Raw genomic sequence first — 17670 nt, forward strand, 5'->3', positions numbered from 1 at the left:
TTTTCTCTTTCAGGGTTTTATATATACCATCTCATTGTTATATCGCCTGCATGGTTTCTGCTGAGAAATTCGAGGTTAGTCTTATTGGTTGCACTTTGTAGGTAACTTTTTGTTTTTCCTATGTGCTGCTTTCAGGATTCTTTCTTTGTCTTTGGTTTTGGTGAGTCTGATGATGATATGTCTTGATGATTTTCTTTTGGGGTCTACCCTGTTTGGGGTTCATTGGACTTCCTGAATTAATATATTCTCATCTTTCATCACACCAGGAAAATTCTCTTCCAACAAATCTTCGACAATTTTTTCTGTGGATTTTTCTCTTCCTGTTCTGGAATTCCAATGACACGTAAGTTATTCCTTTTGATGGTATCCCACATGAACCTTAGGCTTTCTTCATTTTATTTTGATCTTTTATCTGACTGATCCCTTTCTAAAGAAGTACTGAGATATTTGCCTTCAATCTCCCTAATTCTGTCTTCCATTGATTCAATTCTACTCCTTTGTCCATCCAATGTCTTATCTATTTCTGAAAATTCAGTATTAATCTTCTAGATTTCTATGTGTAGATTTTTATCATTTCTAATTTTTTATTTTGTCATTTTGTTTTTGTATTGTATTTCAAAATTGTTTTAGGGTTTTCTCTGTATTTTCCTCAATTTTGTCTGTTTTCCTTGATCTGTCAATTTGTTGAAGATACCTAAATGTAATTCTTTTAAATTCCTTTTCCGGGAGTTCCAATGTTACATCTTTCTCAGGGATGTGTTCTGACTATGTATCCTGGTCTCTTGTTTCTCCTGCTTTATCTTTCTGTTTTGATGCTCTGTTGTCTCTGAGGAATTGTAACATTTTTGTATTTATATTTAATTGGTGATTGCACGTTGAAGTGATTTGCCCACAATTTTCATTTTCCTTGGATTGTATCTAAATAAGCAGGGAACTGTGCTCCCCTATTCAGTAGTTGGCAGCACTTACACACTTACCACCTGTCTCCCTTTGTCAGCCTCCTGTATGTCCCTGCTGTCCTTGGCAAACAGAGTTTATTCTTAGGTCCTGTTTTTGTTCAGGTTTTTCTACTACTTGGTTGCTAATCCACTTCTGTAGAGCTCCTTTCAAAGCTCAGGGCTCCAGGACTATCTTCTGTATCTCTGTCAATTGGTTTCTCTTTTCTTTGTTGAAGAGGGTCTGTGCCCTTGTCTGTCTATTCCTCCATCTTCTGGAAGTCCTACCTAGGAATACATTTGTGGAATCATATGATAATTGTTTAACTGTTTGAGGAAACTGCCAGACCACTTTTCAAAGGAGCTGTATCATTTTATATTCCCACTAGCAATGAATGAAGTTCCAATTTCTCCACATTCTCACCAATAATTGTTATTACCTGTCTTTTTGATTATAACTACCCCAGTCTGAAGTATTATTTTATTGTGGTTTGATGTCCATTTCCATAATGGCCATCGATCATCATGATCATCTTCTCATGTGCTTATTAATAGGTCATTTGTTTATCTTCTTTGTAGAAATGTCCACTGAAATCTTTTGTCCATATTTTAATTGGGTTGTCTTTTGGTAATTCAGTTTTAATAGTACTGTTGTACATGGGGTCGCTATGAGTTGGAGCTGGCTCAATGACACCTAATAAACAATAGTACTTTATGTATTGTAGATACAATTTATCAAATTACTTCCTTAAAATAGAATACATTTGTAAATACATTCTTCCATTTTGTGGGTTGTCTTTTCCTTTTTGATGGTGTCCTGTGAAGCAGAAATTTTTTTTTAAAGTATTTAATGTTAATGATGTTCAGTTTATCTATAGTTTCATTGCTTGTGCTTTGGTATTATATCTAAGAAAGCACTGCCTAATCCAAGGTCATGGAGATTTATATTTATGTTTTCTACAGTTTTACAGTTTTAACTTCCAAATTTAGATCTTTGATCGATTTTGAGTTTTTTTTTTTTTTAATACACTATGAGGTTTGGTTTTATGAGACAGAAAATCCAATTTTATCCTTGTGTGTGTGGATATGCTGTTGTTCCTGTACTATTTATTGAAAAGAATATTCTTTCTCCATTGAATTGTGTCTTGGAAATGAAATCCACTGCCATCCAATCAAGTCCAACTCACAGTGACCCCACAGGGTTTCCAAGGTGGTGAATCTTTACAGAAGTGGATTGCCCCATCTTCCTCCGTGGGCTGGAAATCAACTGACAATAATATATATATAACAGTGGTAGCTAATGATTTTAATATTAGTTGATGATGATTGTCAGAATCAATGACTACACTGATAATGCAAAATAGTGATTTTAAAATTCTGTAATTTTTCCTACATTTGTCTGGTGGTGTAGTGCCTAAGGCATCTGACTGCTAACCAGAACGCTGGTGATTCAAACCACCAGCCACTCCTCGGAAGGAAGATTGGGCAATCTACTTCCGTAGTGATGCCACCTTGAAAACCCAAGGAAGGGTTGCTATGAGTCGGATCTGACTTGATGGCAGGGAGTTTTTTTTTTTTTAAGATATTGTTGTTGTTTGCCATCGAGTGGGCCCCGACTCATAGCGACCCCTCCTTGGGTTTGCGAGGCAGATATAGTGGGGGTAAAATGTGGAACAAAGCTCAAAAGCATAAAAAATGCCAGGCTTTTTGGTCTGATAGAGATCCTGAGACTATGGCCCCTAGTCACTCTGGGCTTGGAATTGTACTTACTCCCATGGCTTAACCTTCAGCCAAACAACAGACAGGCCCACAAGGTGAACAATTATACCAGGGAGGTGCAGTCCTTAGAACAACCAACCATGGGAGATCAGAAGGGCAGCATTTATGCATGGAACAAGTTCAGAAAGCAGGAATGCATAGGAAAGAAGGACCGGGAAAAGGTGGGGGATTGGAGTCAACTTCATGAAATAAAATTTGTATGAACTATTGAATGGAGTATGAATCTGCTCTGTAAACTTTCACCCAAATCACAATATAAAATGTTTATGGAAAAAATGCTAGTGGCATGTTGTTGTTGTTGTTATGTGCCATTGAGTCGGACCCGACTCACAGCGACCCCTCCCTTGGGTTTCTGAGGCAGTATCACTACGGAAGTAGATTGCCCAACCTTCCTTCCAAGGAGTAGCTACTGGGTTTGAACTGCCAGCCTTCTGGTTAGCAGTCAAGTGCCTTAGGAGTGTCATAGCATTGTTTATCACAGCAACACGTGAGCCACTGGCAAACTGACAGATGGGTGGTCATCCTAATCTCTACTATCTCCTTAAAAAGACTTTAAGTTCATTTGGATCACTAATCTATATACCCACTGACAAAGATGGCTCTGTGGTTCTTTTGTAATCATGCATGTGTTCAAGTGTCAATTTTGTGTCACTGCCTTAAGCATGACGGAATTTTCTTGATTAGCTTCTGCCAGATCTACTCCCATTCCATGGGGGCTCCCACCTATACCAGTTTAAAAGAAGGGAGGATAAAAATATGGTCAATCACTGCAAGAAGAATATTAAATTTTACTTCTATGTTTTCTTTTTGAAAATAGGTTTTAACTTAAAATTCAACAAATATTTAGTGTCTGCTGTCCCATAAACAAGGAGTGTATTCTCTGCCTATTTTGCAATTTAACCAAAGAAAAAGATCATTACTAAATCAGTAACTACAACACAATGCCAACTGTACTGTATTATTAACTTACTGTTTTCATCCCATCCACCTTGAAGTACAAGTGGCTTTCATTTGGATTGCACCATGTGGTAGTTAAATTTGTATGTCAACTTGGCTGGGCTTGGTTGAGTGGCTGGGCAACTGATGGTAGTTATTCCCCATGATGAGACTGACAATCAACTTCATGGTGGGACCTACCACAAGCAGCTGAGTAGCTGCCTTTGGGTATGTGGTCTGCTTCCTATATATAAAGAACAGCTTTGGGAACGGTCTCTAGCTTATGGCACGCTTGGACCCTGCATGTAGCCATGTCATTGTTCAGCAGCCTGCCATGAACTGCCGATTTTGGGACTTACAATGGACTTGAATTAATGACCTGCTGTGTGGTTTGGTAACATCGGGACTGTGCCTTTTGATTTGTCAACCTTGGGTTTGTCAGCCTCAGCAGCTAGCAGCTGTCTGAGTGAAGAAAAGCCTCTAGCTCCAGTGGGCTGGGAGCAGAAGGCAGAGCTGGATCCCCGAAGTTGAGGGGCTTTCACACAGCCCCTAGAGCCTGGCCCTTTGAACTTGGACTTAAAGCTTCCAAACTGTAAGAGAATAAACTCCTGTTTGTTAAAGCCATCCTATTTGTGGTATATTCTTGTCAGAGCAGCACTAGGTAACCAGAACACACCAATATTTTAGTATTCTCCTTTACAGAATTTGAGGGTCTGTCTCCTGAATTAGAAGAACTATAGTATAATTTCAGACTTAAAAGAAAACAAAAAACTTGACCCTTATATGAAAGTATTTCCTTTAGTCAAAAATTCCTTACACTGTATTTCCATCAACCACTCCAATAACGACAAGTCTTTGAGAAAACTTAAAAATGTTTAACCCATTTCATGTCTCTTTTTTTAACCTTCAAATTCATTCCATAATGTTTTCCTTTCTTTTTTAAAATTAGAATGTGAGTTGAGGTTCTAAATGCTTCACTTATAGTGCTGGGTCTGCAACAACATGATGGTTTCTATTTTCATCTTCTGCTTTCAGTCACACATGCACTGCCAAGGACGTGCCCTTTTTGCATGCCTCGGCTGCCTTTCCCTGTCTGGTGCTTTTCTGGGCAGGTTGGCTGCTGAAACGCTTGCTTTAGGGAAAGGCAAATAGAACCAGGAAGTAAAATACTTAGATACCATTTCATCTCTCCTTCTGCCCCTTCCTTCCTCCCTCTAGCTCTCCATTGAAATATTAATTGAGCACCTACTGAGAGAGAAAAGGTACTAAATGAGACATTAGGCATTACCAAGACTTAAAAAAATTTCTGCCCCAAGGTGTTGTCCTCAGTTACCTTAGGCAACCTAAGATTCTTGATTCAGAGGGTGATCATGTTAAGGGGAAGTATGAAGAAAACTGGCCAGCTTATTTCTTGAGAACCTTGTTTTACTAACTATAATTTTAAGATTTACCGTACATAATCTCCTGCTAACTATTTACTCTGCCCTGGAAAACTTCTCTTCACCTTTTAACATGTTTATGGTCCTTCCCCCACTACTATCAGTTGATATATGCTCAAAAAATATGAAGGTACTTAAATATTTAAATAAATGTTGGTATAGTTATGATATGAAATACTACATATTCATCAAGAATGTTTACAAAGTCTTTTAACGACATGGAAAAATATTCACATACTATGATGTAAAGCAAAAAACACAAAGTAGAAAAGAGTATCTGGAACACGAGGTATATTGAGTCATTTGTTAACCCAAATTTTAACAATGGTTTTCCTTGAATAGGGAGATGATAAATGTTTCAATTTTTTTTTATTTTTAAAATAAAGAATAATCATTTTTTTCTATGTTAAAAATGGAAAACGTGATTTAAAAATATGTAGAAGCAATTGTTTTTACAGTGTTTTATAGCAAAAATTTCAGTACATATGCCAAAGCCAGATGTATATAATTTAAAAATATGCTTAGCATTGAATTTTCCAAATCTGTTCATATGTTGATTTTTCTGGAATCTAAGCTCATGTAACTGGTCAAACTCTGGTACCTTTCTAGGGTCTACAATCTTAAATACTCACTTTAGAAAAATCTGAGGGCATCAAGAAGGGGAAAAGAAAGACCTATACAATTTCTTCATATGTCAAAACTGCAAGGTTTTATTTAGGGGTTTGAATTTATTGAGAAAGGTTAAGGTGCAGGTCATCAAGAGGTTATATCAGGAAAAGGCTCTGCAGACAGTACAACTGCTGACCAGGGATGATTTCACCACTTCAAACAGGTGCTATGATGTGTTTGCTCAAGCACAATTTGGGAATATCAGATCACAAACCCAGGAAGGCCATAAATGTAAACTGGTACAATTAAAGTGCCTAAAAGAGAAGGCACTCCCTCCATGTTATGAAAATGGGAAATCCATGAGAAATTTAAAAAGCCTGGTTAGTGCTTGGTGCACTAAAGCCCATCTATTTCCAACACTAGAGGGAAGTAGAAAGAAAATGTGGAAATGCCAGTAACTGAGGTAGCCTGGAGCTCACTCTGGTCTCTGGGAGAGCATCTGACCTTCTCTGGCTAATCACCCATATATCAGTATTTCCAACAGGATGTTTTGTAACTCAGATTTTTAGAGGCTAAAAAGGAGACTGCACTGTTAACCAGGCACTTAGGTTTCCAGGGTTTTGACTATTCAAAATGCTTACCATCATCAACAAGGGCCTATGCTCTGGTAGCATAGTGCACCTAAGGCACTTGACTGCTAACTAGAAGGCTCACGGTTCAAACCCACCAGCCACTCCTTGGAAGGAAGGTTGGGAAATCCTACTTCTGTAGTGATACTGCCTCAGAAACCCAAGGAGGGGTCGCTATGAGTCGGGGTCGACTCAACAGCACATAACAACAACAATGCTACGTCTTACATGGCAACCAAATCTGTTGCCCATGTGTATTGGTTCTCTAGTGCTGCTGTAACAGAAATACCACAAGTGGATGGCTTTAACAAACAGGAATTTATTCTCTTATAGTTTAGGAGGCTGAAAGTCCAAGTTCAGAGTGCTGACTCTAGGAGGTGGGTGAAGGCCCTGTGTGACTTTGGCTTTAGCTCTGCTTCTTATTTCAGGCCTACTGGAGCTAGATGCTTCTCCTAACTCGTGCAGTTGCTGGCTACTGAGGCCAATGAACCCAGCACCAAACGGGTGTTACGATGAACCCAAGATCAGTAGGTAAAATGGCACAATCCTGAGATCAGTAGGCAACATGACAGGTCACTGGTTCAAGTCCAGGAAAATCCCAACACTGGCAGGCAACACAGCAGGCCACTGGCTCAAGTCCAGGAACTGGAGACGAATACTCAGCCAAATGCAGGATCCAAAATGTGCCAAAAAGCTAAACACCTTTCTCAAAACTTCTTCAGATATACTGGAAGCAGGCCACACTCCAAAGGCAACTACTAAAGCAGATTCCACAGCAGATTAGACCACTTCCAATCTTATCATGAGGAATAACCACATCACGCTGCCAAGCCGCTCAAAATCATGGCCCAGCCAAGCTGACACACAATCTTAATTACCACCCCATGATATTTTGACCTGAGTAGGATACAAATGCAGGAGCTCTGGTGGTGTAGTATTTAAAGCATTCAACTGCTAAACAAAAAGTCAGTGGTTTGAACCCATCAGTTGCTCTTTGGGAGAAAGATGAGGCTGTCTACTTCCATAAAGATTTACAAACTTGGAAACCGTGTGGGGGACAGTTCTACCGTGTCCTATATGATCGCTATGAGTCAGACTTGACTTGATGGCAGTGGATGGGTAGGAAATAAATAGCTGTGCCTGCTCAAAGATGGTGGCTAACCATGTCACTTTGAATTTGTGTTGCTCTCCAGAGTCCTGTCAATAATCCAGTCTCCAGAGTCTTATATTGTAGTTGTTGTTGTTGTCGTTATGGGCTGTTGAGTGGGACCCGACTCATAGCAACCCCTCCTTGGGTTTCCAAGGCAGTATCACTATGGAAGCAGATTGCCCCATCTTCCTTCCAAGGAGTGGCTGATGGGTTTGAACCGCCAGCCTTCTGGTTAGCAGTCAAGTGCCTCAGGCACTACGCTACTAGAGCTCCCGAGTCCTATATCAGGCTCCTAAAATTTCTAGGAGGAAGGACTGTGGCAGAACTTTTGCAAAGTAATATTATTGGCTAGAAAAGACTTTACATATGTTAGTCACAGCCACCAAGAGAGGTTCAAACCAAACCAAACGCGCTGCTGTATGGTTGATTCTGACTCACGGTGACCCTATAGGATGGGCAGAACTGCCCCATAGGGTCTCCAAGGCTATAAATCTTTATGGAAGCAGACTGCCTCATCTTTCTTCCAAAGGGCAACTGGTGGGTTCGAACCGCTGATCCTTGTGGATGGCTTAGCAGCCAAGTGCTTTAACCACTGCAGCAATCTGTTGTCAGATCATTTTGCCTGTGGAACTAGCAATGATAAATTTCTTTCAGAGCCTTGCTACTCAAAGCGTGGTCATCTGACCAGCAGTGTTGGCATCACCTGGGAGCTAATTAGAAATGCAGATTCTAGACTAACTAGAGAGAGGAATCTGCATTTTAACAAGATCCCCAAGTCATGTGAAGTATGACTGAAGTTCAGGAGCACTGTTTGACAGATGTGCAATACAGAACCACATTTTAAGCACTTCTGAATTTTTCTGCTTTCTACCTGTGGGTATACATGTTTTTCCCCCACCAGAAGGAGCCCTGGTGGTGCAGTGATTAATATGCTCAGATGCCAACCAAAAAGTTGGCAATTCTACCCACCAGCTCCACGGAAGAGAGATGCGGCAGTCTGCTTCCCTAAAGACTGCTGTTGTTATTTGCCATTGAGTCACAGCCTTGGAAACCCTATGGGGCAGTTCTATTCTGTCCTATAGGATTGCTATAAGTAAAACTGACTTGAAAGCAATGGGTTTGTTTTTTCTTTGGGAAAATACCTAGAAACAACTTCACATAACTTCCTTTTAAAACCTAGTAAACAAAGGCAAGCATTTCTCAGTTGTCCCAGTTTTCTAAATTCCTTACAGTTTTTTGTAACTCTAAGCACATTTTATTTTTGAAAGAGATACTATTCACCACAGACTTCTAAAATTTCTGCTCCTTACCTTTTTATATTTTCTAGGAAAACTATTTTCCTCTACTTATTGTCTTGAAGTCATTAGAAGGAACTGCCGATGTTCTATTTTTTAATTGGGCTTTTCATTATTGACATAGGGGATGGTGGCCTAGTTAAAATCATGCTGGTAATATGCTAAATGTCTAAGAATACACCTATCAGCATGACCTACCTGAGCACATAGAGGGAGTTCAGGTGGCAAAGGCCCTTGCCTTGACAAAATTTCTCTTCATAAATAAGTGGTAGATTCCAGTCCACTGATTAACTGAGTAATTACATCAGAGACCTAACAGTATCTGACAAACATGCACATCAATTTACCTTTGACCTTGGAGGGAAAAGGGTCAAAGTACTTTCAGGGAAAACTTACAGATAAATTTGAAGTAACATTTAAATTGTTTTATGATTTTTAGTACTATAAAAAAAGAATATAAGTAGTCTATAAACATTTGGATTAAGCAAAAGAAAGGCTGGATCTACATAGGGTCAATCTTACCTGATTGTCGAATTCGTTGAAGAGTTTGTTGGACCAGAACCTCTGATCTTGGGACGATGATAATGAAGTCCACTTTGTTGAAGTGGCCGAGGTCTAGGCTCTGGCTACCACTGTCTGCGATAGCACACACCTGAGATAACAGTTTTCTAGCAACAGTAAGCTGTGGTTGATAAATTTGGAAACTTTCATTATCTAAATCTAAAATAAAAAAATCATAGAAACGAGATTAATTTACTTCAGTGATGGCCGTATAGGCACACATTACACATGATAAAGTAATACCCCATCATTTAGACTTCCCACTTTCTATTCTCACTCTATTAAGTTTTAATAGGTTTGGTTATTTTCCCTGAAATTTGGCTGAATGGATATACTCAGGAGTGGATGTGGTAATTTTACGAATGTATTATCTCAAAATTGACTGACTGTCTCAAAAATCACTAATTCAAATCCCTATTCTCTACCCAGAAATGAGGGAGATAGACTATGTTCTGGTAGCTGGAACCAGGGCTCATTTCTGAAGAGGGAAAGAAAGAGTTTCCAGTTTCCTTTAGGAACATCTGCAGAGGTCAGGTCCCAGAGCCCAGATCCAGTTCAGGGTAAGAGGTATTGCTGTAACTAAAATAATGCTGGGTTCTTTTGAATTTTGCTGGATGGCACCAAAGTGACTTACCAGCAAGGCAGCTGCAACATGGCTTAAAACTCCTATGCACAACATAGGTCATGGAGACACTGGACTCACCTTTCTTGCTACTCTACCCAACCTTGCCAGTGCTTATGATCTGCTAGGTCTAGGTGGTTCTAGTTAACTCCAGTGCTGATGCATGCACTATTTGAACAGACCTGACCTATGACATAACCATTTGGCCACTCCATAGATGACATGTCAGGAAAACAACACCCAGACACTCTAACCATGTTAGTAGCTTTTTACGACAAGTTGAAACCAATCAATTAATACCTTATATATGAGTATACATGAATACATATACACCCACACAATGAAAGAGACCAGCCTAATCAGCTAAACACCTGAGCAGACAACACCCAATACTTTGCTTAAGCAGCTTCTTCTTATCAGGAACACATGAAACAATGTGAAGCAGACTCACAAAGGCCAAATAAACCTGTCCTAATTACTGCAGCCAAGACAAAGAGAATAGTTACAACACCCTAGCTTCAGTTGGTTTCCCTACTAGCTAAGAGAACTCACTGCAACAGGTTAAAACTGCAACTTTTAATGGCAGCTCAGGTCAGAGTAGTTCTTCATCCACAATAATTACCAACCAAACTAAGTCTGTCTTCCAATACATGGGCCATTGACTATTTAATAGGTGGTGGACTAACACAAATGAGGCATAATTTAAGATTCATAGGATTTAAATTACTTAATATATTTTATTTAATTTACTTAAAATGATTTAGGAAACAAAAATTACTTTATGCAGTGTTTCTTATATTGGGAATCAACAATACACATTTGGAAGTAAGTATTCTGCAAAGTTTTAAATTCTAATTTTAGTAAGTATTTTGAAAAATTAACATAAACACATTTTAGATCATCTGGGTGATAACTTTATTAGCAAATACTGTCCAGAAATAAAAAATGTGATCATTCATATTTCCATTTGTTGTTATGATTGAGTTGATGTCAAGGCACATCCCTTTTCTGGCCTGAGGCAGTCCTAATATATGAATGATGCATCCCTATCAGGTGGAGGCCAAATGACTATCAGCAGCAGTTTATATGGATCTGTTTCCTATTAATCCTTTCTCCTTTTCTTTTTTCATCTTTTTCTGTGCTGTCTCTATCAATTAGTAAATTGCGGAAGGAATCTGAACTCAAAGTAATCCAGTCTAATCATCAGACTCTTTATCCTTGTCCCACTGCCCTCCCCTCTCCTACTCCTTATGTCCTTGATATCTGTTGTGGGGCATTTGAAGATGAGCTGGATTGCTGTTCTCTCCACTAGGAAGGACTAGCCAGCCCTGAGATATGTATGTTTTACAAGTCAGAGTTCAAGTGAAGGGAGAGGGAACCAGAAGCCCTATACAGCTTACAGTCTAGATTCCTTCAAGCAGTTCTTGAGACCCTCAACCATCATTAACAACAGAGCTGGTGAAACTAAAGAAAGTACACTGAGGACCCCAGGATCTTTTGAGGAAAAATAAAAGGAGATTGCTTAAGATAAAATCTTGGACTTTTCAATTCTCTGTGACATTTATTAAGAACAAGGCCTTTGATCTAGGCCACAAGATAATGCATTTCTTATTGGGCTCAATTTATCATAAAGATAATGAAGAAAAGCCTGTCATGGTCTGTGATTTGGAGACAAGTCCTTACAACCTTCAGAATGACTTAGCCTCCATAATGTCTCTCCTAGAACTGGTTTCCCACTCTTGGTTTCCCCTGGGTTTGAGGTGACATTACCCAGGTTTTGCGTGGGAATCATAGCAGCAGCCTCCTGAGGGGATACACATTCATTAAGGTCTCCGTTGAAAGGGGTAACCACACTGTCTCCCCTTCGTTGTTGCATTTTTTCTAGCAGCTTATCCAGGTCATCGCCTAATACAAAAGAAAGTGGAGATAAGATTACAAGGAGTGTTAAGGTTATTATCCTTTGTATCAAAGTTGGGCAACACAGCTGGGTTCTCATTAGGATTTGGGGGTCAGCCAGATTTTCATAGCTGTTTCTACAGTGGTTTCTTTAGACTTAGAACGACCCTCATTTGTTTCATGCTTACAGATTACACAGCTTGCCCATGCTTTATCTCCCTTGACATTCACAATATTTAAATCAGGCAGGATAGGATTATAATGTTTCCATTGAATATATTGGAACACTGAGGCTGAAGAGACAGACACTCGTCCATGGTCATGCAACAAATCAATGACTGAGCTGAGGCTTCTGACCCTAGGGCTAGTGTGCCTTCCAAGGGACCATGCTGCTGCCTTCTGTGATGTTAGTAAAAAAACTTAGGATAAATCATTCCAGATGACAGGTAATCAGCTGGCAAGCTTGAGTTCCACATTCATCTCCTTGATGGGCTAAGACTTAAATTCAGAAAAATCATGTAGCTAGAGGTTGGCAGTGTTTCTGCATCTCACAACCACTCACCTAATGACGTGTTTTTGAAATGTGATGCCAGGAAACTGACCTTTCCTGTGATGAGCTCATAACTAATTTCTTTCAAAAACTCACTTGTGGTGAGCATGCTCTCTGCCAGGGCTCTGGACTGATGCTGACCTGGAGAAGAGGGAGAGAAGAGATGACTCTCCAACAAAAGGGAAAAGCTAAATACAGCAAAGTTCACTAGAATTTTATTTATAATAGCCAAAACTGGCAACAACAATTAGGGGACTTGATAGAGAAAATTACAGTGCACCAAAAGATGAGCAATTAATTATATAGCATTTGAAATGACAATTTTAAGACTATATTCAGAAACACAGAAAATGTTTATAATGACAAAGGAAAATGACTAGGAAAAGGACTAGGAAAAAAACCTAAAAAAAAAAAAATTGTGTTTGCAAGGTTATTATGTATACCTGTCTTAAAAATATAAACTCATGCCATTAAGTATTTTTCATAAATTAAAATGAAAGAAAATTTAGTGTGTCACACTTCCTGATAAAGCTTTCTGGAAGATACATGTAGCAGAGACAGACAGCAGGCAGATTCCCCAAAGTGAGAGGGCTTAACCACTCTGATAAAGAGAGGTAAGAGGCATTCACTACAAATAGGAGAGAAGCACAATTTACTCTATAAAGCTCCCCAAGATGGTGACTGCACCAGTCTGGTAGAAAATCAGCACTGGAAAAAAGAAAAATCAATTTTATGAACTTTTTCTTTGGAATCAATGTTGTAACATTAAATACCCTCTTCAGTTAGGAGGTGACTATATGAGCTAAGTTTTTGGCAAATTTGATTAACTGGTCTTAGGCCACCTGTAGTCCTGGTTTTATCACATGCAAGAGTGGTAATACTTCCAAAACCTTATAAGGACAGAAGTTACATGAGATAAGGGTATCTATTACTAGGGTGAGCTTTGAAATAATACTCCCCAACCAGCTGACAGAGACACAAGCCAAACTAAGGGCTACAAATACCTGATCTGAGAAGGAAAGGGAAGTTAAAATTAGAAGGAAGAATTCAAGTTGAAGTAGTTAGCCAGAGATTACACGGATGCCTGAAACATATAGGTACCCAATGAATACTCTTCAAATGGATTGAATGAATGGATAGATGAAAAAAAGAACTCACCTAATACGACCACACAAAATTCATTTCCTCTGATTTTTGATGCACAAATTGCCACAACATAATCTGGTAGTCTTTGATAGTGTCTCATTTCACTCAGTGTCCTCAATGTCTCTGAAATGCCCTCAGCCAAAGAGTTCTGGGTCACAATCACATGTACCAAGTCTTGAGATACACTGGCAACTAATCTAGCAAGCCAGGGGAGTTGTCCTGGAGACACAGGTATACACTGGGCACCCATCTGCAGGGCTCGCTCTCTCAGAGTAAATTCCTGCATAGCTTTCAGCATAATCTGCTCAAATTCTTCCCTGAGAGGTATCTGATCAGGACCTAAATTGAAGAGAATCACAGCTAGAATTAAAAAAAATCACAGCTCAAAGCAGACAGACAGACACACAGACACACACACACACACACACGGCAGTCCTTCTAAGCCTATTATACTCCACCTGCCAGATAAGACCTTTTATTCTTGTAGTGGACTAGAGCTCCTACTAACCAGTTTCTACTGTGAAAACTACCTACTCTCTTCTTTCTCAATCTCAATTAATAAACAAACAAAAAGGATCCTGTTATCCTATGCTCATTACTTTTGAAAGAGCTGGGTGGCAGAAATGGTTAACACATTTGTCACTAATCAAAAGGCTGGTGGTTTCAGTCCACCCAGAGGCACCTCAGACGAAGGGACAATTACACAGCATTTGAAATGGCAGTCCCTCACCTGGTGATCTACTTCCAAAAAATCAGCCATGGAAAACTCTACCAAGCACAGTTCTACTTGGACACATGTGGGGTTGCCATGTGTCAGAACTGACTCAAAGGCAATTTTTTTTTTTTTTTAAACTTAGAGATAGTATCTATACCATTGTATACTTTGGGAGATGGTCATTGCAGGTGGCATATTTCTAGGCCTATTAAACTTGGCATTATGGAAATGATCAGTGACCAATAAAAGCATCGGCCAAAATTGGTTAATTTTAGGTTTCATTTATTTCTAATTTTATCCATAAGTACTTTAAAAACATTTTAGTGTATTGCCTCTATATCTAATTTTGAGAATATTGCCCAAAGGAAAATTAAGCTTGATTATTATTCACTCCCAATTTATTTTTCAGGTAGCCTCACACTTTTCCCTGATACAGCACGCTTTCATCATCCAGTTATTCTCCAGTGTTCTGGGCTGTTAAATATGATACTTCACCCTCTTCCTCAGTCAGGATTATAACTCAGCTTACACTGGCGACCTATAGCCCCTGGAATTAAGGGAAATTTGTTTCTGTTATTCTCTTTAGAATCTCAACCAATCCTTAGAATAAAATGATCAAGTCAATGTTTGGCATCCAAGTGACAAAATGAAGATTCCTAATTTTAGTTTAAATTGAAACCAGAGAGACTATGTTCACACCCTTTATTCAGAGTGATTTCTTTTGCTGTGTGAACCTGAGATTTAAAACTCAGGCTGTTGTAAACAGATACATACTTCAGTGTTGGTGATCTGAGAACAAGCAGTAGCCTCAGCCCAGGGTTAAAAGCTCCTTAGAACACAGGGATAAAGAACTGGACTTCTGTATGGGAAGGGAGCATCTTGAGTGCCTCCTCTGTAGGGATCTAAGTGGTCTCCCTGAACTGTATATGGCTGGAAAATTAAGAAAATGAAGGACTTTGTACCATATATATATATATATATATATACACACACACACACACACACATACACACACACATATATATACATACATATATATATGTTATATATATTAGGATAAGAAAGATGAAATACTATAAAAGTAAGCTATTTTAATTAGATAATGGTTTCTGCAGAATTGGGTGGGGGCCAGGTGAAGGTAGGAAAGTGGAATCTTCATAGGCAACTTTTTTTCTTGAATACAGGGAAAATGGGCAAGAAATCTGCAATGCTTACATTTGTCTATGTTTCTAATGTCCTCCTTAATCACTTGCCAGGGTGAAATGCATGCCTTCACAATGGAACCACCTGGACTTCTGATCTTCATTTAGCTTCATCAGATTAGCATCATGGTTAGTGGCTACTTATCAGTGAGCTCAATGTGCATTGGTCTTTCCCTCTGTAGCAGATGAAGGTAAAGTGGTTGTCCCAGAGCATGCTAGCTCTAAAATATGTGGCTCTATCTCCAATTCCCTACTACCTCTCACAGACAACCTGAAGGCTCAGAGGGCTGGTCAATGAGCACGTCCCTAAGACCTACTCCAAACCACTATCGATTAACGTGTTATATTAGGCAGCATAATTAATTCCAAATATTAAAGGAACTCTGGGAAAATAAATTTACCAAACATGTTCACAATAATCTTAAAACTCACTTGTGTAGAGTTTGACTGAGGAATTGAGAAACGGGGAAATGAATAAAAGTTTAAATAAGGTTAGAGACTTCTTACTAGTAAAATCCCATTATTTCTTCATCTTAGCCTTTACAGATAAATTGCAGGAGCTTTTTCTCCACTTTTCACAAGACTTGATGATAGTAATTTTTTTCCCTTCAAGTACTAATCTCCAGTAACTCAGTTTAGCCCAGGCATCAGCTTTGATGGCTTTTCAGACAAAGCTACCTTAATAGAAAAAGACAAAGTTCCAACAGACTTAGAGCCCTCCAAGATCTGTGGATTTGCTGATTTCATTATCTGCTTTAAAAGATTTTCAGATTGTGAAATAACAGATTTTTTAAAAATGGGACTGTAATGGAAAGGCCAGTTCCTCCTAGAGAATCTGGCTCTTTTCCAGTATCTCCAGCAACGGAGTCATTAAAGTATTAAAACAGTCGCCACAGAGTTGATTCTTACCCATGATGATCCCATGTGTGTCAAAGAACCAAGCTCTGTAGGGTTTTCAAGAAGTGCAGGAAGTCTGTGGGTCACAAACACCCCACTATGAGCAACTCCTACTTGCCCTTTAATGTTGTAAATCTGCCCTCACCAACCAACCCCTATGCCCAACAAATTCTTCATCCCAATCACCTTCACTTGCTGCATGTAGAGTTTTTAAATCATTGAAAACTCTGCGCCTTTTCTTGCACTAAAGGCTGAATAAGAACTGTATGTTTTATTCCTACTTACCTACGAATTTGACTTAATGACACACTTGGGAATGGATCTCGTTTATAACCTGGGACAGTATATAGCTCACCAGGCCTTTCTTCCAAAGTGCCTTTAGGTGGAACCAAACCGTCAACCTTTTGGTTAGCAGCTGAGCACATTAAGTGTTTATACCACTCAGGCATCAAAATGTTAGACATGTCCTTTGAGAAGTTTGGATTTATATTTTTAATGCCTATCATCTACAGGGAGCTCTGGGAACACAGTGCCTAAGGCACCTGACTGCTCACCAGAAGGCTGGCGGTTCAAACCCACCAGCCACTCCTCGGAAGGAAGGTTGGGCAATCCTACTTCCGTAGTGATACTGCCTCGGAAACCCAAGGAGGGGTCGCTATGAGTCAGGGCTGACTCGCCGGCCAACAACAACAACATCATCATCTACAGTATATATGAAAATATTCCTGCTGCCTTCTTCAAAACTTCTGCAACAAAAAATAAACTGCTGAGACCCAGAAGAACTAGTTTTGGGGAGGCAAAGAAGTCCCAATGTACAAAAAGTCTAGTTTAAAAAAAAAAAGTCTATAGATGTTGAACACAGAGACACCTAATTAATTGATTGATTGGAAGTAAAACTCAGAAAGGAATTTATCCTGTAGGGCACAAAGAACCCATGTATACATGAATAGAGATTTTTGTGTTTTTACGATGAAAGCTTCTATTAATTTAAGGGAAGACATTTTATTTTGACCATGTAGTTCATTTCATTAACTTAGACTTTGATTTTTTAAAAGTGTTATGAAGATTTAAAAAAAAATGCTATACTGAATAGTTTGGTTTGCTTAGAAGAATAACAATTCTGGGTACATCTAGAAGCTGATGTTTTATCTTTGAACACAGTGCACAGTCCAGTTTCAATACATAATTAAAATTATGATAACAAATGAGTTACAGACCCAGGTGATGTTTATAATTTTATTATCTATCAATAAGCATGATCAGCAAGTCCTAGATTTATCATGAAAGTGGTTCAAGTGAAATCTGAAAC

The 17670-nt window shown here is 39.0% G+C and overlaps 1 protein-coding gene across 1 annotated transcript in view; it reads right to left on the reverse strand.

Moving 5' to 3' along the window:
- GREB1L (GREB1 like retinoic acid receptor coactivator) overlaps nucleotides 1-17670 on the reverse strand; it is a 204166-nt gene that overhangs the window by 66593 nt on the left and 119903 nt on the right. The window contains exons 10-13 of the mRNA XM_007935598.1: nucleotides 13560-13886; nucleotides 12414-12542; nucleotides 11726-11860; nucleotides 9295-9492 (exon numbers count right to left, since the gene is read on the reverse strand). Coding sequence (XP_007933789.1) covers nucleotides 9295-9492; nucleotides 11726-11860; nucleotides 12414-12542; nucleotides 13560-13886 — 789 coding nt within the window. The remainder of the gene's footprint in view (nucleotides 1-9294; nucleotides 9493-11725; nucleotides 11861-12413; nucleotides 12543-13559; nucleotides 13887-17670) is intronic.

Source organism: Orycteropus afer, unplaced genomic scaffold (assembly GCF_000298275.1).
Source record: "Orycteropus afer afer isolate SDZICR_OR568_19922 unplaced genomic scaffold, OryAfe1.0 scaffold00030, whole genome shotgun sequence".
Classification (NCBI taxonomy): Eukaryota; Metazoa; Chordata; class Mammalia; order Tubulidentata; family Orycteropodidae; genus Orycteropus; species Orycteropus afer.